We start from the raw sequence: 24,951 nt of genomic DNA, 5'->3' as shown, positions 1-24,951 counted from the left end.
TTTTTGGTAGAGCTGCTAGCTTTTTTTACATGGAGAAAAAAACAATCACTTTTTTCACCAGTTTCCACTGTAATAAAAACAGCATAAGAAAATGCTCAAAATAAAAATTAAGATAGTTGAGACTACTCTCAACTCTCTAAAACAGCTAATTAGGAACATTAATTAGTACCTGAACAATTAATGACATAATAATTGCCAATCTGAAATGCCTGAAATCAATATTACATATATATTTACCAGTATGATAGTACAAGGTCATTACCTTGAGCTTGACCTCCGTGTGTTGGCAATTCTATACTCAATTTTTCTTTCTCAGCAGCAGGGACATGGAAAATATCCTGTTCCCTATCATCAGCTTCTACAGCAGTTGAAGACTGTTCCTTCTGATTATGACACAGAAGCTGTATGGCAAACAAAACAAAGAAAGAGTCAAGAAAAATTATTTATTAGTGTATCAGTGACAAATTACAGAGAAAACAGAAAAACAATGGCAAGAAGTTAGTATTTTGTGATATTATCTTCTGTGGAAATAATGATGTACATGTTCTGTTAAGTCACAAAGAACCTAGAAAACCCTTAAAATTCCTGATAAAAGAAACAGGTATGGAGAAAATTTTCAGTTAAAACATAAATACATATATTTTTGCATGGACTTTTAATTTGGCATTGCCAAATGTTAAAATTTTGCAGAATAAGGCTTCCTTTATTAATGCTGAAAGTATTGTAAATGTTTCATTCTGATTAACTCCAATTTTACTTGGGGAAGTATTTCCTACTGTGGAAATTTAGATCTTTTTAGAGATTACTATTTATCTTGTTCTTAAGTTTTCAACGAATAGAATAAAAGGGGATGGCAGCAGAAAATGCAAGCAAATAATAAACAGAATGCCTCATGTTTGTTGTTGCTGGGCGGCCAGCAGAATAGTGGCCATATTTACAGTGAGTAGACTAACAGAAGATTTATCCATATGCTTTCTGAAGACACATAACATTTGCAAAGAAACTTGGCCTGCCCAAGGAACATAGCAGGATTCTTTATTTAAACATTTTAGACTCAACAGACTCTAAATTTGATTTACAAGAATAAAATAATTTCTCCTCAAACTCAACATGGAATCATACAGTTAGGCACGGTTCATTCCAGCTCTGAAACAACTAATGCCAAAAACCTGATTCAGCTGATACTGTCTGTGTGCCATCATAGAGTCCAGCTTAATCTCCTCTATGCTGGCTCTCAAGTAAAACAGTTCTGGTATCCACATTTCCAAAAAGACATCGAAAAACTGGAAATGATCCAGAAAAAAAAAAAAGCCCTATATGAAATACTAAAGATCAGAAGATCATGGCTTACAATGAATGATGAAAGCAGCTTAATTTATCCAGAAATAAATTTAATGAATGACTTGATTGTTGGTCAGAAAGAACATGTAAGGGCAAGAGATTACTAACCCCTTTTAGTCTACAAAAAAGAGATGCTAAAATAATATTATTGGTGGCTGATACTAGGATACAGACTAAAAATATGGTTCAATTTTTGACCATGATATTCATAGTTACTGAAAATACCATACGTAGGAATTTTGGTGTATTCTCAACCACTTTAAGTCTTTGAAAGACATGCTGCAGCTAAGAAAGAAATGACTGTCTTATTGCAGAAACGAGAAGGTGATGTCAGATTACTGTAAAAATCAAGAACTTATGGCCAGAGACATACACGAAGGAAAAAATACTTTAGAACTAGCAGACTAGCTATAAGGCAGACGAATTGATTGGACAAGGATATAAAACAATAAAAGAAAAAATACCCAAACCCTTGGAAACATATTTTGGAAGATCAGGTTTAGCAGTCTCTATTTAGAGATCAATGCAAAGAGAAATGGTCCAAAGATGGTTAAGTATGGTGTGGAAAATCAAGATGACTCACCATACACATAATTTTTCATTTTCAGTTCTTCAAAAGTTCCATTTAAAAAAAGGCTTTTTGCTAAGTCTTACCTGAGTGAGCCTAGAACATTCCTCAGATACAGCTTCACTTAGCTTTTCTATAAGTCTTTGTGTAGATTTGACTTCATCATCTATGAATACAAATCATTCATAATATTATTTTTAATGCTATATGCACAACAGTTTTTCAATAGATTACAAGGTGTAGTCCCCTGTCTCAGTAAAGTCAACTCCTCAGATTTTAGGAAGGCATACTTTTTTTTCCCTCTTTCTTGTTCCATCTCACAGATATATTCAATTATTATGGTAGAATTGTGTGTTCAAGAGGAATAAGGTGTAAGAAATGCATTGTTATGTCAGTGAGATCTGGAAAAACCTAATTTTACTCAAACATACTGGAGGGCCAGGAAGTTATTATGACAAAAAAAAATACACAAGGGCAAATCACAGGATGACAAAAAAAGTATGGATAGAAAAGCAGCATGATAACATAAAAGCACAGAACAATAATCTTGAAAGTAGTAGCAAAGAAGCTTACTTAATGTGGACAGGGAGCCAATGAAGGAATTCAAGGAACAGAGAATGAAACAAGACCAAAGATATTTTGCTGCTGCATTTGCCTAGTATTTTTGTAAGGAATACGAACCTATAGCTGAATGTATTATACAGTTCTTTACAATTAATTGACTTAATACAAATAGCAAAACATGAGTTGTAATGCTTCCCTACTCTTTCCTTTCTAAAGTAACCTGAGTAATAGACTACTTATAATAGGAAATAATTTGGAATAAAAGCACTTAAAAGTGTTCTACAAAAACAATTTGTTGGACAGCTACATATACTTTTTCCCCAAACGCTTGTGCTTACTTTCTTTTAAAGACACTACCTATTTTTCACATCAAGAGTTTCACTCCTATAATTTTTGGCAAGTTACCTGCATGTTGAATTTGCAAGGTCTGGAGCTCCAGCTGATGCATTTTTTTAAGATCATCCATCTCTTGTAGATGACTACGTACAAGCTCCTCTTTAAGACTGCAAAGTGCAGTCTCTTCTTCTGCCTTCATGTAATCATGAACCTGGTCTACACGAGCTGAATAAACCAGGGACAGACAAATGCGCTGTGCTTCCATCTGTAGCTGTAAATCAGTCTTTGAATAAAAATACATATTTTATAAAGAGTGAGAAACAAGAAAAGAACGTTCAACTTTCGCTAATTTCCGAAATTAATACTAAATGCACGGAACATAATGTTACACATATGGTATATATGAAATATATAAATTTAATTATACACATTTTAGAAACTTAAATTACAAAAAAACAGTTAAGAGAGCTCTTCAGTTTAAAATAAAAATCAAACTAAAATCAAATCATCAAAACTAAAAATATGTTTCAACTCCTGCTTTGGAAAAGAAAGCTGCAAGCACAATGACTATCTTTACACACAGCACTTAGTATTGAGAACACGTCTCACTTCCTCCTCACAATTACAATATGGCTGAGAGTTTATATCCCTCCTTTTGCTCCACTGCTGACTATGTTCTAAGGAATTTGCAAACTCTACTCCTGTTTTGAAAGCCACTTGTATTTGTGGGTGGTGTGGGTACGCGCCAGACAGAAGACTGGCTGCTTACTGATTTGCAATGAAACTTCACTGAAAAGCGGAGTCAGTTAAATAGTATTGCATCAGGCTGTTCACAGTCTGGTATGTTAATTTAATCCATCTGTAGATATGGACAAATGTAAAACAAAAACCAGAACTAAGCAGGCCCTGCTTTTAGTGGGGTTTGGACCAGATAACCTCCTGATGCCCTTTCTAAACTATATTATTCTATGATTTTATGAAAATATTGAAGAGCTGAAAACTAATTTCTTCTTCTATGGATGTTGGTGATCATTATTATCTTGAGAAGAAATAGTTTTCCAAATAACTTAAATTTGTCCAAGCAAGACTGACTATCAGAGCTCCAAGACTAAGAATAGGCATCACACCAAAGACACGGCCTTTATATTTGTTGGATTCTCAGTTGATTGAGGACCAGACTATTTTTACTTAATCGAATAACAATTTTTGGACCAATTAAGAGTATCTGCCCATGAAAAACAGATCATTATGAAAGCTACAGCATCAGGAAATCCTGACCATTGCCCCTAGTTTGTCAGATAAAAGGATTGTCAATAGTAGAGCTGCTATGCTCATTCTACTTCCCTGCCATTTATCTATGTGAGACTGGCTGCAAGAATTTTGGATTCAAAATCCATCAGCAAATTAGACAAAGTGACTAGAATATTGTAATTTCTATAAAAATACAGAAAACTTTTTTTGCCATATTTTTATTAATAGAAATAACGTCACAAAGAATGAAAGATCATTTATGCATGATAATCACGAGGGGGAAGCAGGCCAAAATCTCTAAGCATTTAGGGACAACCATGCTTAAAGTAAGAGGTAAGATGAATTTTGCAGCAATAAAAAAACACTGAATTTTACCCGTAATGAAGGAGGAGTAATATCACAACTAATACAGCAAGAAGTTAAGAAAAAATGCACTGTATATACAGACTAAAAGACTATATTATTAGCAGACCTGAATAAACCTTAATTGATAACCAGTGCTTGTAGTTCTAATCTGCAGTTTTGAGGATGTTATTGCCAAAGGAAACACGTTCAGAATTAGTCAATACTGAGATATTTAGAGTCCAAGTTTGAAAAGGTTTAGGCACTTCTGGATCATTATGATTTTTCATTCCTTCGAAGGTAATCGCAGGACCCTTATCATATTGTTATAAATAATTAAAGTATTATATTAGACAGTTACAGTTCTTTTATATAATCTCACAGCTGTTTCCAATACACTTTATCAGTGATTTTATTTTTTAGAAAATGAATGGACTACAGGACAACATAAAGTTAGGCAATGTTGGTGTTAGTTCATTCCTGGGTGGATTTTTAGAACTTGAAATAAATCTTAAAACAGTAGATAGTTAACTACTATCTACTAACTTAATACTACTAACCACATCTATTTTTACATCTATTAACATCTGTTTTTACAAAAAACTTGCTTGCGTTTTTTCTGAAGCATACTATTCAACTGTATCACTGTATATAAATTTAAAGCCAGATTTCTGATTCTGGCACCTCTTTAAATATCAATAATTCAATACTGAGCTATTTTTATTGGCAAATGACAATCTTCTCCATATAACCTGCAATTCAGTTAGAATACAAAAAATACAGGCAAAATTTCTCCAGCAAAAGCCAGACTGAATAGAATCACATGATATGCTTAACTTCCACTTCTTCACACATTTCTTTTCTACACTGACATCCAGATACATTTTTTTTAAAGTGAAAATCACATACACACAAAAATTGTTATAGTGGGACATTAGAATTTCACAGGTTTTATAAAAGCTGACCGAAAATGTCAAGAGTTTATCTCTTTATATTGTGTGAATGAGTACTTATGGAATGAAAAAGTGAATCACAGACAAATAAAATGTATCCTGAAAAAGTTTTCACCTCTTCTAAATAAGTTAAATGTTCTACCAAAATGTGAAGTGTTATAGATGTCTTCTGCTCACTTTTTTTTTTTTTGTTGCTTTAATTAAATGCACTGGGAGAGTATTTTTTTCCAATGATAAATAGCATCCTTTCAGACACTGACTATGGTTATAATTCTGATCATTCTTGTAACCACTTTCACCATTGGCCACTCTCTGAAACACACACATGAGCACACACATGCGCTCCAAAGCAGCTAAAAGGACAAATACTTCACAAATTTCTACATATGGGCTCCTACAACTTTTCATAGGTAAATTATTTTCTATACAGCTTTATATAACATACCTGTTCTGATTTTAATGTATCCACTTGCTGCTGAAGCTGATTATTTTCACTTTGTGTTATTGCTATTAATGATGTTTCATCGGTCAGTCCATCTGTCATCTCATGCAAACATCCTATGAGAGACTGCTGTTCCGGTTTCAACGTTTGCTGAACCTCCTTTCCTTTTGCTACCTGATGACTGATATCGTTATCCGTGCCTAGATCGCCTGTTACATTTACTGCTTCATCAACTTTATTGCTTGAACCAGATGTGGTATTTCTGCTTTCAGATGCTGCAGTAGCAGTCTTCAGAGCTTTTCCTTTAGAACATTTTGTCTTATGTTCAGTAATATCAATATTTCCTTTCTGAGTGTGGCTAATCATGACTTCTAGTTCTTTACATATTGCTAGAACTTGTTCTTTCTCATGTTTTAGGGATTTAACTTTTTCATTTAAATGACAAATTTCACTATGCTTTGACTTCAACTGTTCAGAAAGATCTGAAAGTCTCAGGGATAATTCCAGTTTCTCACGCTGGATCACCTCAAGCTTTTCCATAAGTTCTGTTGCATCTTTCTCAACAACTTCTCCAGCTTCAAATGTGTCTGCCCTGTACATCTTATTTTCTTTACTATCTTCAAAACTAGAACTTGTAGTTTTAAATAAAACTGGCGTATTGCTTTGCAAGTGTTGAAGTTCTTCACTCAGAGCTTTGAGTTTGATTTTATACTCAGCTTCCTGCTTATTCTTGTTCTCTTCTAAATCAGTTTTTGTCTTCAGAAGGCTAGCACATTCTTTCTGCAGCTCTTTAAAATTAGCTTCAAGTTTTTTCTCAGTAAACGAAAAGGCACTCTTCTGCCTTTCAAAATCCTCTTCAAGTTGACTGTTTTGTTTTTTAAGTTGCTCATTTTCATTAATCACCTCTTCTATTCTTTTTTGCAAGTCTAGGTTTTCTGACTTGGAACTAACACTGCCTTTGAAAATGACATTTTCTTCAGAGATTACCATCATATGTTTTAATTTCTGTTCCAGAGTTTCGTTTTCCCCTTTAAGAAGGTTATTTTGTGTTGCAAGTTCTGAACATTTTTCTTTAAGGCTATCTTCTCTCTCCTTCATTTGTTTCTGCATCAGCTCAGTTTTACGCTGCAACTCTTGAACTTCTTGTTCAAGGGTACCTTTTTCTTTTTCTTCCTGCCTGAGTACTTCAATCTCCTTCTGCAGCTCATGAATTTGAAGTGTCATTTCTTCAGATTTAGAATTTACAATAGACTGTTGTAAATCTTTTAGCTTTGAAATCTCTAATATCAACTGATTTTGCTCTGTGATTAAGTTGTCCTTTTCAAACTGAATGGCTTCTATCTTTTGACTCATTTCATTCTGTACCCCATCTAACTGCTGTTTATAGTGCATATTCAAGTTATCTTTAAGGCTTTCCATGCTTACCATGTGCTCTTTTTGTAAGTCTTCTCTAAGTCTGGACAGTTCTTCTTCATGACTAAACAGAAGCTGCGTCCTCAGTCTCTCTAATTCAGCTTCTTGAGACTCAGCCATCCTGTCCAAAACTGCATCCTTCTCCCTTTCTAGCATTTCAAGTTTTATTTTGTAATTTGTGACTTCTGCCTCGTGTTTTAATTCTAATTCTCTCCTAAATTCAAAAGCAGAAGCAAGTTGAGTTTTTAGGTCTTCAATCACAAACTCGTATTTTTCAGCTTCATTTAATCGACTTTCCATATCTATTATGGTTTGTTTGGCTCTTTGAACCTGCTCTCTTGAAAAATTCAATTCTTGGTAAAGATCTTTGATTTTAGTTTGTTGAAGAGACTTCTCTGCTGAAATGACTTCCATCTGTTGTGACAATTCTTGCTTTATTTTTTCCCTTTCATTATCAGCATCTTGCAATTTCATATTCAATTCATTAATTTTAATATTCATTAAATGTATTTGATCTTTATTAACATTATCATCTGAACATAAACTTGAAGTTTTCTCCAGTTCTACTTTTTGTTGAGAAAGACGTTGTTCTATTTCTACCGCATGTTGCTTAATTAATTCTTGCTTCATTTGTACAATCTGCTGTCCATGCATTTCATCTAATTCGGCCTGAAGTTGTGCCAGTCTCCGTTGTGTTTCTAGTTCCATCCTTTGCACAATATCACTTTCAAACTGACTGTCTTTGTAACATCGTTTCTGAAGTTCTTCCACAGTTCCCATTAATTGTTTTATTTCATCAGAACATTGCCTTTCTTTCTGTTTGCAGGTGGTAAGTTCAACTCTCATATTATTTATCTCCTGGGTCTTTAGTAAAATCTGTTCTTTCAATTCTTCAAGTAATTTACTGGCATCTGATAATTTTTCCATAAGCTGAAATGAATTTCTTTCTTCTTCTCCAAGTTTTGCTTTCAGCTCTTCAATTAAAGCTTCTTTTTCCTGTAGTTTACTCAAATCTGCTCCTTCATTTTTGTGTTTTCCCTTTAAAAATAAGCAAAAACAGATTCTTATTTTTAGTTCGCTATTTGAATGCATTAGAACATTATATACTTACCTATTTAAACATGATGCCTTTCTTTAAAACATCACAGATCATTTATAAAAACCAAATCTAAGTTATTTGTTGCCTTATTTTGGAAGTTTTCTATACATTTGGGATAAGTGACAATCCAAAAAAGAAAAAAAAAAAAGTTTTTTACTGTTGTGCTCTGATACTTCAAAAAACATTTAATGAAATTACCTGAAAGCTTTGTCTTATGTCACTTTTAATGACATTCAATTTTCCTTTTTTTTTTTTTAAGCTACTTTGAGATGTTTTCCATGAAGGATGTAAAATGTACATGAAGAAATGAAAGCACTCTTTCCTTAAGACAGAAAAGATTGCTCAAGCAAATTCTGATAGGCTGATATTTAATAAAGGCATTCTAATTCCACGGTGGTATTTAGTATAGCTTTATCATTTCTTGTGAATAATTCTGCAATATTTTTAAACATGATGTACAATATTGACATAAGTAGCTCAGCTCTAAACTACAACATCACATACTATGTGTTAGTGTATTAAACACAACAGATGTGGTATTTAAAATACAAAAAAATTTGTATGCAATACAAAAACACACACATCACCAGTGCTTTAGCCCTCAAATTTCAAAGAAACTACGAAATCATTAAAAGAACAAGAGACTAGGAAAAGAGATCTTTCTAGTAAGAAACATACCATTTCATATGTTGTGATTTTGTCCTGAAGATGTGTAATCTGTGCTTCAAATTCTTCATTCTTTTTTTGATAATTCTTCAGCAGGCATTCTTGTTCTTCTAGCTGCTGCTGATGTGAAAGGATCTGTTGTTTGGCTTGCAATAAATCAGCAGCTGTGCAACTATGGCTGGAGGTCCTTAGGGCTTCACTTGCCTGTAACTTGTGCATTAAAAAATAAAACCTAAAATATATCATTTTTCAGAAACAACTTGTACCACAGAAAGAGACAGTTATGATCTCTACTTTCTTGTTCCATATCAAGAGTCCAAAGACTATTAGAAAAGTTTAGTAGCTCTTTTAGAAGCAGCTGAAATAGGTTCATCTTGTTGGAAAAGCCAGCCAATAGAAAATATTTAACATTAAAACATTTTATGGTCAGCTAGTACAGGGCAGCAAGGTCTCAGAAAAAATCTCAAAGCTATAAAATGAACTAGCTGTAATTACTGTCCCCGAAATCAGCAATCGCAATAATATAAATGCAAAGTCTAGAACACAATCCACCTGAAGCTCATAAAAGTATGCTCAAAAAAGCTCAGAAAAGCTGTATGAAGCACTTAAACAGCACAAAATACTAGAATACTGAATTGCAACACCGTAAATTGCAGTCATGCAAAATAAGAGTCTCCACTGCATCTGGATCACCAGCACTTTTTTGAACAAATGACGAAACTTAATTTTGTTATTTAAGTTACCATCTAATAACACCCCAAAAGGCAGATTTTATCCAAAAGTCTATGACTGGAGCATGAAATGGTGGCCCTGAAATTTCAATGCCTGTTTTGACTGCAAAGGGAACAGGATGGATTTCACTAATTACACACAAGCTTCCCCCCACCCAAGACAACCGCCATCATTCAGTATTTATCAGCAGCTGTATGCTTTCCCATATACTTTCTTTTCCATATACTAGGAAAGAGAACAGATTAATTTTGTATTATTTATAGTGATTTAGTGCAAGAAACCAGGTGCTATAATGGTAACTGTAGGACAGTTAAAGTGACTGCAGATCTACACCAAGGGACCAAGTCTTCAAAAACTCATGCCAAATTCCGTGTTTCTATACAAGATAGTCATTGATGGATCCTCTGAAGTGACACCAGTTTTCAAACCCAAATAAATATTGCTAATGTTACGACTTACATGCTGAAACTGAATTTGCAATTTTTGACTTTGTTCAGTAAGCTCTAAAAACTCCCTCATAGTTTCATCCTTTTCTTTCCGTGCCTGTTGTAGGTTAGCAGTGAGCTGGGTGATAATGTCATCTCTTTTTTTGATAGCAGCTTCAAATTCTTGCAGCTATGAAAGAAAATGAAATGAAATGAAATGTAAACTATTAGTGCATATCAAAGCCATAGACAGAAAATATTATTAACTTATTCCAGTTAAATAGGAATATATCTTGCCTAGCCTCTCTTTTACTCAAAAGACTTTACACAGATCTATTGGAGCATTTATATTTTCACAAACTGCTTTTGCAACTGTTTTAGAAACAGAATTTTTTTTTAATCATTCAACAATATATGAGCTCTCCATAAAATATACTTATCAAAACATAATATGAACTTTTAAGTTTAATTAGCACAATACAGAATTTGCATTTAGAACTAAAGAGCATGGCCATGCAAACAACCAGCATAAAGGAAGTCAGGGTATCTACTTACAGTATACCAGCAACTTTGTGGCAACTACCAATGACCACACGCTTTTCTGACAATAAATGCAAGCTACGTCACTCTCACTGAAAGTGGAATAAATAGCATTCATTGTACTAAAAACATATAAGTAGATACCATGAGTATCTTACACTGTGAACCCAAGAAATTCTGATTGAATAACTGCATGAGAAAAGCTCAAACTGCAAGATCGGCATGGTGTACTTAGTAGATGAATCTCATTTTGTAATGAGAAAGAAATGATAAAAACAGAAAAATTCTTTTGCAAGTGTTTTATGTTTTGTAAGATTACATTCAGGCAGCCATAAATCCTACAGCATTCTTTGGGAGTATATTTCATATGAAATAGACATGTTATTTACTTTAAAGTATTGTTGATTTGAACTCATTCTCATTAAAGACTAGAAGAAACTTCAAAAAACACATCTCTACTTATCACACATTCCTTGAATCATCAGTCATCTTCTGTAACTATATTTCTGTAACTTCTGTAACTATATAAACTATATGGTTTATTATATGTGTTTACTGTGAAATTTCTCCAGGTTATATGCTAAGTCTTGAAGTAAAATTATAATGCTTCCACATAAAGCTTACTCATTTACTGAGCAGGAACATTATTCAGTGCTGTACATAAAAACAAACAAACAAAATCCCAGGAGTCTTTTAAACAAGCCAAACTATGCAAAGAATTTGAGGAAATTAAATTTCTTTTTAGAACAACCATAATGACCACCTACTTAAAAAAAAAAATGTATCTAGTGGAAAGAAAAGAAATTACTAGATGCTTGTATTAATACAAACACAGGAACAGATCAGAAACTTAAGTGCATCAAACCTTTCCTCTTGCATCTGTTCAATGAAATTAAATAAGACTTATCTGTTCAAATACATACATAATTGTATCATTATCAACTTTTTAATCAATCTTTTTCTTTGACAAACAAACACACAATATATCTTCTGCACCTCTCTCCCTTACAAATCTTTTTCTTTGTCTGAAAATTAAACCATATGCATTTCTCAACTAAGATATAATGCACTGTACCATTATCACATAAAATATATGCAACTAAAATTATTTAAATTATTATTGTACCACAGTCTATTTTGTTTTAATATAATTTTAATTTATTTTTTAAATAGTATTCATAGCTGTTTAAGAATCAAACTTGTTTACTTTCAGCTTTTTCAGAAAAAAAATAACAGCAGTCACAATTGTGAGAAAATAAAATTATGGTTACATTCTTTATTATGCTATAATTATGACTATTCTGTTTAGCACAACTGATACAAGATACAGTAATTAGAAGCTAAGATTGACTTAAAATGCAACACCAGAGATGCACCAATAGACAAAGAAGTGACAAAGCAATTCTTCCTCCAGAGCAACTACTTAAAGATCACTAATACGGTAGAAAACATGACATCCATTTTCACAGATAAAATAAAAATGAAAACAGTAAAAAATTTTAACCCTGAAGTAATAACGAAGGTGAAAATGAATGAACTTAATGTTTGTGTTCTACTGTATCTTGCAAAACAAAGAAAAACATACAATGATGTGACCTGAATCCAAATTACAGCAAAAAGAGACAAGCAAGACATGAAGCATAATAAAACACTGAATTCAAGCTTCATAATACCTGCTTATACTAGAAGAAAAAGTATTTAATATTCTATACTTTAAACCTAACTATATATTCCAGTGGTATTTCTAATGTAAAAAAATATTTCTCTGTAATCCCAAATTATTAAATGTTTATTAAAACATCCCCACTCAGTTGCCTTTTACTTCAGACTGTGGAGTCTGATGTACAAATACTGTTTTGATTCATGGACCAACTCAGTAATCTCATTCTTTACAAAGTAAAATCTGATTCTGTGTTTGATCTCTGAGGAACAAGGTTTTAAAGACGTGCAGTCTTTGCACAACTACAGAAGAATTTGGACTTTCTTGAAGTAAATTGTTTTTCCATTCCTGATTAGAATAAAGTCACTGCAAAGACGACTGAAATTTTAGCCATAAAATACAAAGCAAAAAGACACACAATGGAACTACCATTCAAAGAAACAGAACGCACGGTAGTGATTAAAATAAATTGTGTATAATTCTGCATCACACACTGACTGAATTCTGAACAGCTCCCATTAAGTGTGAACAATTTCAGGTGATACTCTGCATTTTCGCATGTAACCGAGTAGCAAGCAGAAAGCAACATAAGGTAATTATACCTGTTGCAATCCTTCTGTACCATATGCTGCCCTCATTTCTTCTATCTCTCTGTTTAGCTCTTCAATCTCTTGCTGTTTCCCAGCCAATTCATTCTCCATCACCTCTAGCTGCGTCTGAGAGTGCTGCATTCCATGCTCAGAACAAATTTCTCCAACTCCAAATTCTTCTTCCTAAATCAATCCAAGTTCCTTAACATCCCATTTTTTATGTTTTATCAAGATGAGTAAACTCAAATATCAAATTTTGTATTAAATGCCACCTTAGAACATTAACATACAATACAGCATCAAAGATCTTATTGCTATGGTAACCTCCTTTGTTAGTATAATTCACACCTCAAAAGCACCGATGTAAAGCGTTTCTGCAAGTTCTGCTTTGCAATATTAGCCTTAATAGAAGTGGTAAAATGTTTGGTATTTCCAGCTTAAAGATACACTATATTAATATATAACAAGCAACATAGATGCAGAGCACAGCATGCAAAATAAAGTATTAGTCAGCAACGCAGTTTCTGTTCAAAACAATTGCTTAAGGTTTTTAGTATTCACCATTAGTATTACGATTCAATTTGCAATACTGTACCCTGATTAAGTCTGCAGGTATAGCTGTTCTTGTCACAAAACTGCAACCATTTACCTGTACAAAGACAGTTTCTAAATACATTATTATTTAAAAAAAAGCTTGATTTGTATTTTCTGTTCATTTGAATGCTATGTGATGATTTCTGCAGACCCATGGGAATTTTTATGCTACAAAAATTTATTTCTTTTGAAGTACAAAATAGCTTTATATAGAATAAACTGTATCAAAGTAAGCATGGGTAATAGGTTTAAAAAAAAATCCCAAATTACAAAACCAGAGACCACTGTCTGTGTAACAAAACACACATTAGGAATTTAAACATCTGCAGAAAACAAAGGAATTCAGATTTAAAGGTTATGCAAAGCTTTATACTTTAAATGATTAAAATGCTGGACTACTGCATTTAACTACTTTAATTAAATCTGTTTAATATCTCTATATATTACTAAACAAAGTTATATTCGTCAAAAAGATATTCACATACTCCAAGATTTACTGTTTCTGAAAGACACCAATCTCTCTACAGTGAATGAAAGGCAATACCACAGAAACCCACGGAAGGAATTTAAAGGAATTTCTTAAAGTGAAAAAGGCAAAAATTATACATTTAGAATAAGATATTTAAAAAATCACATTTCCTCTTTCACTCACCCAATGCTGCAACCCCTTTCAGCTTCCAAGAGAATATTGGTTCTATAGACTATATATACCAATAATGACGAATTTCCCAAATGTAAGCACAAGCCAAAGTACTAGTTGTAGGTAAAAAATAAAAATCCAAATGCAAAAAATATGCTGTATACTCAGGAGAAATCTTAAGACACACACATGGGCTTCTAAAACAGTAGACCAGTGTTTTAAAATGAGAAAGCAAGAACAGCTGTATTTCCCCTTCAAGCTCTTTATCATATCAGAGTGATAATCAAAAATAATGATGTTAAAGATGGAAAGATATCATAGCATTTCAGACCCAGGTATTTTACATCAAAACAAACAAACAAASAAACAAAAAACACTGTCCAGAGATCTTCCATAGACTAGATCAGGGCTTATTTACAAAGGACTATCATGGCTGAGCAAATCAATAAGTTACCCAACATGGAAGTATACTGTTATAAATGGGATCAATACAGTGATTGAGCTTTTGTTAAAGAATGAATAGAGCTGCTTTAGACGTGAATTTGCAGAGCTGACACAGTGCCCTTTCAATTCCAGACTTCCCCAATAAAAAGGAAGACAACACTGAGAGATTAATACTTGATTTTAGAAAGAACAAAATTGCATTAAATTTATCAGTCCAGGCAACTCATAGAGGCACTGTATATCATCTGTGTATTGCCCTGTTGCTTACTCTACATTCAGACAATATACAACATCTACACAGAGCCCGGCACCAAGGTCTTTACTCAGTTTTTGGCTCATACCCCAAATTAACAACACTAGTAGTTTAATAAAAGCTTTACTATGAAATGCTACTTTTCCTTTTTAAACTCCCATTTTATTTAGACTTAATTGATAAATGAAGATGTAGTGTATGATTCTTGTAACCCACCACACAGGACATACTTCTGTGTGCAACAACCACAGATTCTTAGATGCTTTATAACAAGGGCTACCAGGGAACATAAAAGCCTTATATCACCAGATAGTCCAGACTCTTCAGCACCTGAAATATCTATGAAAAAACCCTTTTACTTATAAAAGGAATTTTGCTATACACATTCAAAACAACCGTCTGGAAATCTGGAAATCCTGCTTCATTTGGGCAGGAACCTTACTCTTAGATATCACTGAGCTAGTAACAACATTTCAGTCCATTCTGTTTCTCATCTCATACCTTTCATTTCAAATTTTTTATGCCTTTTGGTAAAGTGCAAGTCAAAACGTGACAACAAATTGTACTGCAATCAGCAGAATACAAGTCAAAACAGCACACCAGAACGCCAAACTTGTGGGAGCCACATGAACAGACAAGCAACCTTAGGCATGACAGAAATTTCACTGCATCAGAGGAGACAGACAACAGTGTCTGAACACTAGTTTTGAAATATCTCATTTTAAAATTAATTGTTCACTCATTTGTAATATTTAAAGACTACAGTCCAGATACCAACTTAGTGTTGACAGACGTCTGCATAAAGCTTATTGGACTTCCACGATTTTTCTCCTGGGCCTAGTGTTTTGCCTGTAGAGAGCTCTTCTGCAAGCCCATAAATACTCTTGATGTAGAATCTCCTAATTAATTTACTCTTTTAAAGCTTTGCAATTCACCTTTAATGCTGAAATGTCCTTATGCCTTACAATGTGCCTAAATACCCCAGCATACAATTAAATATTTACAGAAACAATCAAACCACAAAGTATTTTAAGATAATGGAAACAATGAGTAACAAGAGGATATAATTGCATAAACAAATAACTGCAAGACAAGGAGAAATGCAATTTTACAGCACGTTCAGTACTTGGGAGTAACTAGGTGAACAGAATAGATGAAATAACTGAAGGTTATGAAGTCCCTTAAAGGAAGTTCTAACTTTCTGACTTTCCTTCCTTCCTTGTATTTTCAGAGTAATTTACAGAAATAGTATTTACTGACATAAAATATAATTTAATATGCTTTCTAAAAACAAAAATATAGTTTATATTACTTCAGTAAATACATATCTAAAGACAAGTGAAAGCTTTAAGTTTCTTTCAAGAAAATACAAGGAAAACCAACTTGTACCACTGAAATAAGGCAGTGATTCACAGCAATTGCCACCAGAGGTCAGACTTAAATTTATTAAATCACGGCACTTTACTACAAAGACAGCTTTTCTTTTTTTTGTTTAATGGTTTGAAAGACCTGAAATTGTATTTCAGAAATAGCAGTAATAATATGTCTAACTACCTGTAACATTAATCTCAGTACTGCAGAGATTTCTCTTTATAAATTCCAAATTCTTGTTCAATATAAATCAATACTTAATGTCCAATCACTAAAAACACAGAAAATATTTTAATGTATGAAAATAATATAATCATTACAGACTGGCAAGCAGAATTCTGGTTAAAAACACAAAAATATCTGGAATGGCTTAACATTTTTACCTCTTTTTTTTTCTTATTTTACTTTTTGGTCATCTGATTCACCTACAAAAATTAATATTTATACCTCCAACCTTGACTGACAGTGTTCTTATGAGCACTTCTAGCCACTCCTCTTTTTCAACAAGCAATTAGAAGGAAGCAACCTTATCTCTAAATATGTTTAAAAAAAACCCAAACATGCTACAATTCTAGTCATGCCAAAATTGACTGTGTGAACCTTAACTAAAATTAGCAATTAGGGCAACTTGGGCAAATCAATTTTTGTTATTTTTAAACTCCATATAGAAATCATTATCAGTTTGTGATGAAAATTATCATACAGCACAACTAAGGTTAATAACTTTTGAAGGATAAGAATTGGTGGTTTTAAAAAATATTATGGCTTAATTTATTTTTCTACATATTAGTATGCATCAGAAAAATTCTTTAGGTAAAACTAAAGGTTGGCATATAGAATTTAATTAACATTTTCAAAAAAAAGAGATTTGCAGTCTTGATATTAACTACATGATCAAGAGTATATGTTGCAAATTCTGGAAGAGAGGCAATCAGATAAAAAAATCCAGGATGAACAATCTTAGTTCATATTGTAAAAAATAAGGAATATGAGGAATATTTGGGGGCAAATTTAAGCAACAAAGTTATAAAAAAAAAAAATTCTAACTGTTGGGAAAAGCCTAACTTCCCTTAGTTCTGAATTTGAACCATAAGCTCAAACAGACAGTCGCCATTATCATTTAATTAAAGACTACACAGGGAGGTCTCATTCGTGCTCAAACTAAATACTTTGTTACAAACGACAAGAGGGTCATATAAAGGATTTATCAGTCTTCAGTTTGGCCACTATCTCCGATAGAGTAGATATTCAGAGAGGTGACAGAAGAAAACGGATCAAAAGACTGTATTTACAATAAAATTCCTTCAAGACAAGAATTATGACAGAAGTATTTGCTGGTTCCTTCAACTTTTCTTAGACTAGATTATAGTATTTGCTTATGTCTGATAAGTCTCTCAAGAAGGGAAATATTTGTTTGTGAATTTTATGCAATTCCTCATGAGAAGGGGCTAATGAATTAAAACCACATGGCTTACTTTACCAACTATAATAAAACAAATGATTTATGATCTTTTTCACTTTAAAACATGACAGCATAATTTTTGACAAAAACCACTAAGAGAATACAAACGTTTTAAACAAGGGGGGAAAAAAAGGGATGAACAGGCCTATGTTTGTGCATTGTGTGGTTTCTTAGCATTCCAAAAAAGAGTTCATATACCTGAAACAAAGGAAAGCTCAAGGTCTGATAAAACTTAATAATTAGGCTGTTATACATAAATTTTAATTTCTTCTCATCTTCCTTAATTAAAAAGGCTTCAGATTCCTTTAGTTATAGGAAGGTTATGAATGTAAATAAAGCTTTTATTTTTAAAAGTAACATTACAAGCTGACACAAAATGTACTGAAAATTCATTGCAGTTCCTTAAATACAGGCATTCTTAAATGTGTTGTTTGCTCACTGCAGACGCCAATCAATTGTAATGAAGTGGAAACAAAATGTATTGGAGGACAACAACTCTCACCGCTTCAATTTGTTCTTCACTTGATCTAGTATCGTTTTACTGCTCAAAAGTTTCTTGTTGCCTACTTACTTATGTTTTGAAATAGAATTCTCAGAGAAATAAAACGTCTTTTTGCAGAAATGAGAATAAATAGTATCTAGAAATGCGAGAGCACCAATCTGTCATGGTATTTTTCAAAAACCTGCAATTTTTTAAAAGGTCCATTCAGAAAGCAGTCCAGCTGTAATTCTGTCATCTTTGGTATCTGAAAAATTGCTCCCTAATATAATCTGTAGACATCTACAGAAACCTCTGAAGAATGAAGTAGGGTAAAAATTCCATCAAATTAGGTTAGATTTTAATGTGTTTAGATGAAGTCTGTGAAAATCCATTTTCAAATAAGAGATTTGAATTCAACTGATATTAACAAAACACTAAAAATCAGAAACACAATTATCATGAGACATTATGTCATATCTTTCATGTGTTTTGTCTCCTCATGAAAAAATTCTTTTTTTCTGAGCTGTTGGCCTCAGTGTCCAACACTGCTTCTTACAACTTCAGATATGATCAAAATTTCTAGCCGTATTTCATGATATACTTCTCACTTGAAGAGATAAATGAACACCAATGCCATTGTCAACTGTTTCCAAGGGTTCATTCTTCACATACTGTATATTCCACTGAACAGCAATCACATACTGTGGTGATACACGTTCTAAAATGTTGCAGGGAGCTCACAGCAGTTGTTCAAAAGTGTATTTGTTTCACTCTCAATGGCAAACTGTGTGCATGTGCTGCACTATCATCTTACCACACCTAAGGCAAACCACAACTGATAGGAGCTATTATGGGGAGAAGAAAGGAGGGGGGGGGGGGGAAGGGAACAGAAAACAGACCCAAGAACTGGTCAAGAGAATAGAACTGGGAGTAGGAGTAAGAGTAAGTGAAGCCAGAGCCTTTAAGTCGAGAAACAGAAGTCCTCAAAGTTTTCAAGACACTGCCTGCTGCAGTTACTGATTTTCCTTTTTCACCATACAAATATATCAGCAGGTCAGGTCAGAGACACATTTTTCTGGTATGGAACAAAATAGTTATTCTAAGGTGTGGTCACTTTCTCTTAGGAACAGCTAACTCAATAGGGCAACAGTAAGTATTTTACACCAAATTCACTACAACAACAGAGATGCAGTTGTTTACTCGTCCCCCTCTTACTAATCGCCCAGCTTAAGATTCCGGGGTGTGTTTTGCAGAAGTGTTTAGCACAGATAGCTGCAAAACAAAAGCAAGACTGCCACTACAGAAAGCTAATGTTTGAGACCCCCAAAAGATTTATTTTTAAGTTAAAATTTGTAGAACACTCAAAAACTGTAACAATGACTGTTCTAAGAAAGCCATAGGGAAATTAAGAATTCTAGATTCAAAGCAGAGGTTAGATCCCATACAAAAACAAAGCTTCGCATATGTACTACATGAGGTAAGGGTACTAGGTGACAATGAAATTAAGGATTACTTTAATGTGTGCATGCCAGAGGGATGAATAAAGGCAATCTAAATTTTTGCAGTTCTTATTTCCTTAGTGTTTGTGATATATTCCTTTATTATTTCTTCTTTGTGGTAGAAAGGAAATGAAAAAAAATATATAACAAATTTCAGTTTACTGAATCATATAACTGTCCTGAAATTTTACCATTTTTATACTATGGTAACTACAAACGGAGAAAGGAAATTCTTGAGAACTAGCAGGTTCAACATTCAATGTTGCAAGTCTTATGTATATATTGCAAAAATCAACACAAAACTACAACACAATTTGAGGAACCAAGATACATGATAGCAAACATATTCAAAATTAACTTCATTTTATTTAGAAAAGTATATATTCCTATGTCCATTTAATAGGAAAAATATGAAGCCTTTTAAAGTCGAGCTATTGTTGAAGCTTTTAAAGTACAGCAACTACTTCGAGCTGTTTTTCCTGAATGAACAGCTTTTGTTCTATTTCCTCATTAAAAGATAATCAAATTGTCAAATAATTTTTCACAGAAAATTAGTAGAAATAATGCACAACCACAACTTCAATGGCAACACAAAGCATTAATGTAACCGCAATGATGAACCTGTTACAACAGTTCCTAAATCTGCTATATTGTTCATTACAGTAGCCAATACTGTTGATTATAGTAGCCATCTTATTAAGTAGCTGACGTAATCCTTGCTTGAATGTTACCTTAATCACACCTGTAATGCAACACCTTCATGTTGTCTATACCATGATATTTATTTTTTATTTCCTCCTTTTTTGGAAGATAGTCCACAGCATTTCAATAAACATGCAAAAGAAAAGTTAAAAGAAAGTTTAAAATGGAAAAGTCTTACTTCAGTCTTACCTCAGAACTGTAATCTTCTACTGTAGTGGAAATTTCACTTTCAGGCTAAAATAAAATATTAAAATATTTACAACGATGGCAATCTAAAAATACTTATCAAGACATTTTCCATTTATTTCTGGATGTAGACAGTATTTGAATATATTTCAGATATCCATGAGTTTGATTAGAATCTACACAGAGAAAGCCACCTTCACTTTCTTGCAATCCTAGCTTAAAAAAAAGTTACTTTGGTGTTCAACTTTGATCATGGAAACATACTAACTACATGACAAACCATTCCAATGAAAATGCAACATACCAGTACAAAATAATATTCTGGAAATGTAGGTTATAATTTTTTTTAAGAAATAAGGAATATCAAAAAAAGGACTTTTCTTTGACAGTGCAATTTTACCTAATTAGGAATTTTGTTAGCCTAAGAATATCAGTTATACACTGAACGACATTTTTATACATGCAAGAGTTTTGATGTTGACTAGACTTCTGAAACAATCTTCTGTCTAACTCATTCTCCTTCAGCTTCTATGGAAACTAAGGAAAGCTAAAAATGATCAGGAAGAACAAGAACAAAGACTTAAATCCTGCAATCTAACATACAGGAATTTGACCAGCTGAAGGAATGAAGCCATACCAACATTAAACAAGGCATATAAGATGCTTCATAAATAGTATCTTGATCAACTACATACAAAGCATCAGGTTTCAGAGCAAGAAGTCTGTAGGAAAACATGCAAAATATTCAAAATATCTACATAAGGTGCACACTTGTGGAGTTAAAAAAAATTACTATTAACTCAAAATTAAACTTAAAATTTGAAACTACTTTAGCAAAAACCAAGTGTAAGCAATAGAACTTATTCAACACTCACTTAAATCATTAGCTAGGCTCATATTAGATCAATCTCCCTTTGTTATTGAATTATCTCAGGCATATTTTCAAAGAAGAGATCAATTTTGCATTATTAAAGATAAGTAAAATGTGGAACTCTGAGGGGGTTTTTTTTGTTTGTTTTTTAATCAGCCACTACGATCTACTGGAGCTCTGCAGTTTTTGCAATTCCAACACCATTGATTCTACAGATTTTGAATCTTATACGTAGTTCCATGATGAAATTAACCAAAACACAGTGTTATTTTATGTATGAAGTTTACAAAACTAGTTTAAAATATGAATGCAGAGCTAAAATTCATACAACTGTTAGGAGTTAAAAAATCAAAATGGTGCATCTTAAAGTTAAGACACAAACTAAAATAGAATACAATATTATGTTTTAAAATTATAGGTTGATAACAGTGGTTCACTGTGAGATATTCAATTAATACTTAACAATATTTTATATTTAATATATTTTATGCATACATTTATATATATAAATTTTATATTTTGTTTCTAATCTACATCCTTTGTATAGGAAAGACAAAGTTCTTTGGAAGAAATATAATCAGGGAAAACCAAACTGTTATCTACCTTCCTCATACAGGTTAAAAAAATCTGTGGCAGCATCATCCCATAATTATTATTAGTTTTTTCCAATTCAGAAGACTTCACAGAGAAAAATCAGGGCTCACAAGTACAGGTATTTCCATAAACCTTCATATATAGGTAGATCTATCAACTCTTCTTTATACAGCACATGAAACATGGACATTTCTTCAAAATTCAAAAAAAAACCGTGGGCAACAAATCTTATTTATTACATAATTTTTCTCTGCAATGCTTCTTTACTACATAAATAGCCCCCTGTTTTAAGAAAAGCAACAATGAACATGCAGATGCTGCGATAAGTTAAAGGCTAGTAGATAATCATAGCAAGAGGCAAAAAAATTGCAGACAAGTTTAAGCTGGAGTTAGAAAACACAAATTCTCAAAGCAAGGTGGTTATTAAGAATAATTCTTTAAGGTTTTATGGTATTTGGCCAGATATCAGATTTCTGAAAATGAATATATTATTGCTGGTACTTTCTAAATACCTGTTTAAAAATCAAAAAGATCCATGTAGTCCTCTATCTCAGCTTAAGTGTGCAATATCTGCAAGTAGCATGAATATTCTTTCAAAAATATTTGCTTCCATCCTACATCTCTTACAGGTTAGTCTACCTTCACTTCAGAAACGTGAGACAACTGTAACAGTTATACACTGAGGAGTTTTCAGTTGATCATTACTATCCAGATCTTAGTGACTGCCAGAATTTGTAACAAAGCAGGAAAACGCCTTTTTTTTTTTTTTTTCTTTTTTCTCCTCATACTGACTTAGGAAAGTTCCTAGCTGGTATCGTTCCAAGAGTAGAGAGTGTTCTGTTTGTTTATCACCTAACACAGAAGAGAAGAGTTAGATTTAGTCAATCTATGATGCAGAGAGAAAAACGACACAGTTGCTCAGTTCTACTTTTCCTCACATAGATAAGCTCCAATTTTCCCACTTTCCATATGTGGTGGATTCATGCACAGAAAAAGTCTGGATACATGACACAGACTCAGCATTCATTTTCTAAAGCTGAGAGTGTAATCTCTTTATTCCATAAATCACTAGTATAAGTGAAGGCAGCGAGTCTGTGTGAATATCGAACTACTGGGGCAGAAAAGGTTTTTAATTTAAAGTTCTTTAAGATAAAATCTTTGCAGATCTCTATTTTGTCTTTTTTAAGATAGCATGCTTTTGAAAAGTTAAATTTCTCTAAAGAGATAAAGAAATAATTCCATGGATCTAAATGAAATGTTTATTTTGCAAACTACAGATAAATTAAGCACTAAAGATTTTCTTTTGAATTTTAAGTTCTGATATTTCATTAGCCGCTTCTGCCTGACAGGATCTTTGGAGACTAGTTTTAACATCTTAATTTAAGACTTATCCTACTGTAGATTAAAACACATTAAACCCCTCAATATTTGGTGTTACTTAAATGTTGAGTTCTTGCTACTCATAAATAAATAGGTAAGGAGCTGGGAAGTACAGAAGACTTTTAGTTTCAGCAGTGAAAATTAAACCTTTAATAAAAAAGTACTAATTGAGAAACAGCTGATACTCTTAAAACTGAAAACCTCTAAGAACCATTCACTAAAATACCTGTGCAAAAAGCAGTTATTACTCTCAAAACTTTCCAACAATCTTATAACCACCTTATTTACAAGCCAGTTTTAGTTATGTAAAATGTTAAAAAATCAATATTAGAAATGTTAGCTGTTAAAATCAATGTTAGACAACATTTTGTGGACACCCATCATGCCTTCTATTCCCAAGAACTGATCAAAATTGCTTCAAAATCCAGTTCTTCCCATTTTTAAGTCACCCATTCTGTATGTTTTCAATATTCTTTGCCCAACAGAAGTAATTAGCTTTTATATAGCTCATCTCCCAGAACCACAAGGGTCCAGTTTAAAAGAAAATACTTCAGAAATTCATATATATACATTGTTAGCAACACAACATCTTTTGACAGAATGATGCCAATGAAGCTACTCATCATTTCTCTCAATACTTTATGGAATTAGAAATAAGTTGCTTTTACACTATGACTTCAGGATGTTCGTTTGCATTTATTATACCACCTATGTCACACAGCATTGTCTTGGTACAAAGCACAAATCTCTTATGGCAAGGTATTTTTTTCTTTATTTAATTTTTTTTTCCACCAATAACATGATTCATGACTAAAATATACTGAATAAAAGACATCAGAAAGGCTCTTTATAGCCAGACTATCTCCATCATCTAGGCAAATAGTACTTTTCATGATAATACACAACACTTAGGCCTTTTTCAGAAATCAAAAACATTTTCGTCTCTGAACATTCTTCAGAGAAAATACCACAAAGTGGTAGAAAAAAGGGAGTAATTTGCCCCTGGAACACAGGATGTCTGTTTGAGAGAAACCTGTTCCCCTCTGCAGCTGAGCATTGCTCAGAAGCAGTGTTCTTTGGCACTCACCTCCCAGCGTGATCACTAGCCTCTCTCAAAGGAACTCCTATAATCAACTGGCCACAAGAACTAAAAAGTTATTGTTGGGTCCCTTCCAAAAACTTTCCTAGGTGACACTAAAATGTCTGTAAGCATGGGCACTAGTACTAACCTATTCCAATTGCAACAGCTGAGTATATTACAAGGAGAGAACCGAGACTGGAAACAGAATTCTACCTGAACTAAATTATTGACTTGATTAGGACCATAGCGTAAATTGCTATAAAAACATCAACTGCAAAATTCTGAATTCATTTTTGAACATGGATTAGCTAGTGGAGGGAAGCAAAAGCAATTTTATTTTAGCTAAGCCAGTTTGTATGAAAACTATAATTAACAGGAAAATACCAATGAAAACATTGCTGAATTTTTGTATTACAGACTCTTGGCAGTTTATAGTAATGTAGTCACAAGTCTATCGAGTAGGATAAATTT

General features: G+C 32.9%; 1 protein-coding gene across 11 annotated transcripts in view; it reads right to left on the bottom strand.

The window, feature by feature from the left end:
- The window catches only part of AKAP9 (A-kinase anchoring protein 9), a 129,024-nt gene that overhangs the window by 69,559 nt on the left and 34,514 nt on the right, over positions 1-24,951 (bottom strand). For 10 of the 11 annotated variants that reach the window (XR_003253421.1, XM_026065349.1, XM_026065339.1 and 7 more), the window contains 9 exons: positions 20,558-20,602; positions 13,518-13,571; positions 12,935-13,105; positions 10,167-10,322; positions 8,988-9,185; positions 5,801-8,248; positions 2,879-3,092; positions 1,996-2,075; positions 263-401 (listed from right to left, as the gene is read on the bottom strand). Coding sequence is in view for 10 of the 11 variants with exons in the window: in XM_026065349.1 (XP_025921134.1) it covers positions 263-401; positions 1,996-2,075; positions 2,879-3,092; positions 5,801-8,248; positions 8,988-9,185; positions 10,167-10,322; positions 12,935-13,105; positions 13,518-13,571; positions 20,558-20,602 (3,505 nt within the window). In the remaining variant the exon portion in view is untranslated. The remainder of the gene's footprint in view (positions 1-262; positions 402-1,995; positions 2,076-2,878; positions 3,093-5,800; positions 8,249-8,987; positions 9,186-10,166; positions 10,323-12,934; positions 13,106-13,517; positions 13,572-20,557; positions 20,603-24,951) is intronic. The other variant, XM_026065347.1, reaches the window with a different exon arrangement.

The sequence above is a fragment of the Apteryx rowi genome, unplaced genomic scaffold, assembly GCF_003343035.1.
Source record: "Apteryx rowi isolate R43461 unplaced genomic scaffold, aptRow1 scaffold_226, whole genome shotgun sequence".
NCBI classification, from domain to species: Eukaryota; Metazoa; Chordata; class Aves; order Apterygiformes; family Apterygidae; genus Apteryx; species Apteryx rowi.
This window is presented reverse-complemented; position numbering and strand designations above follow the sequence as displayed.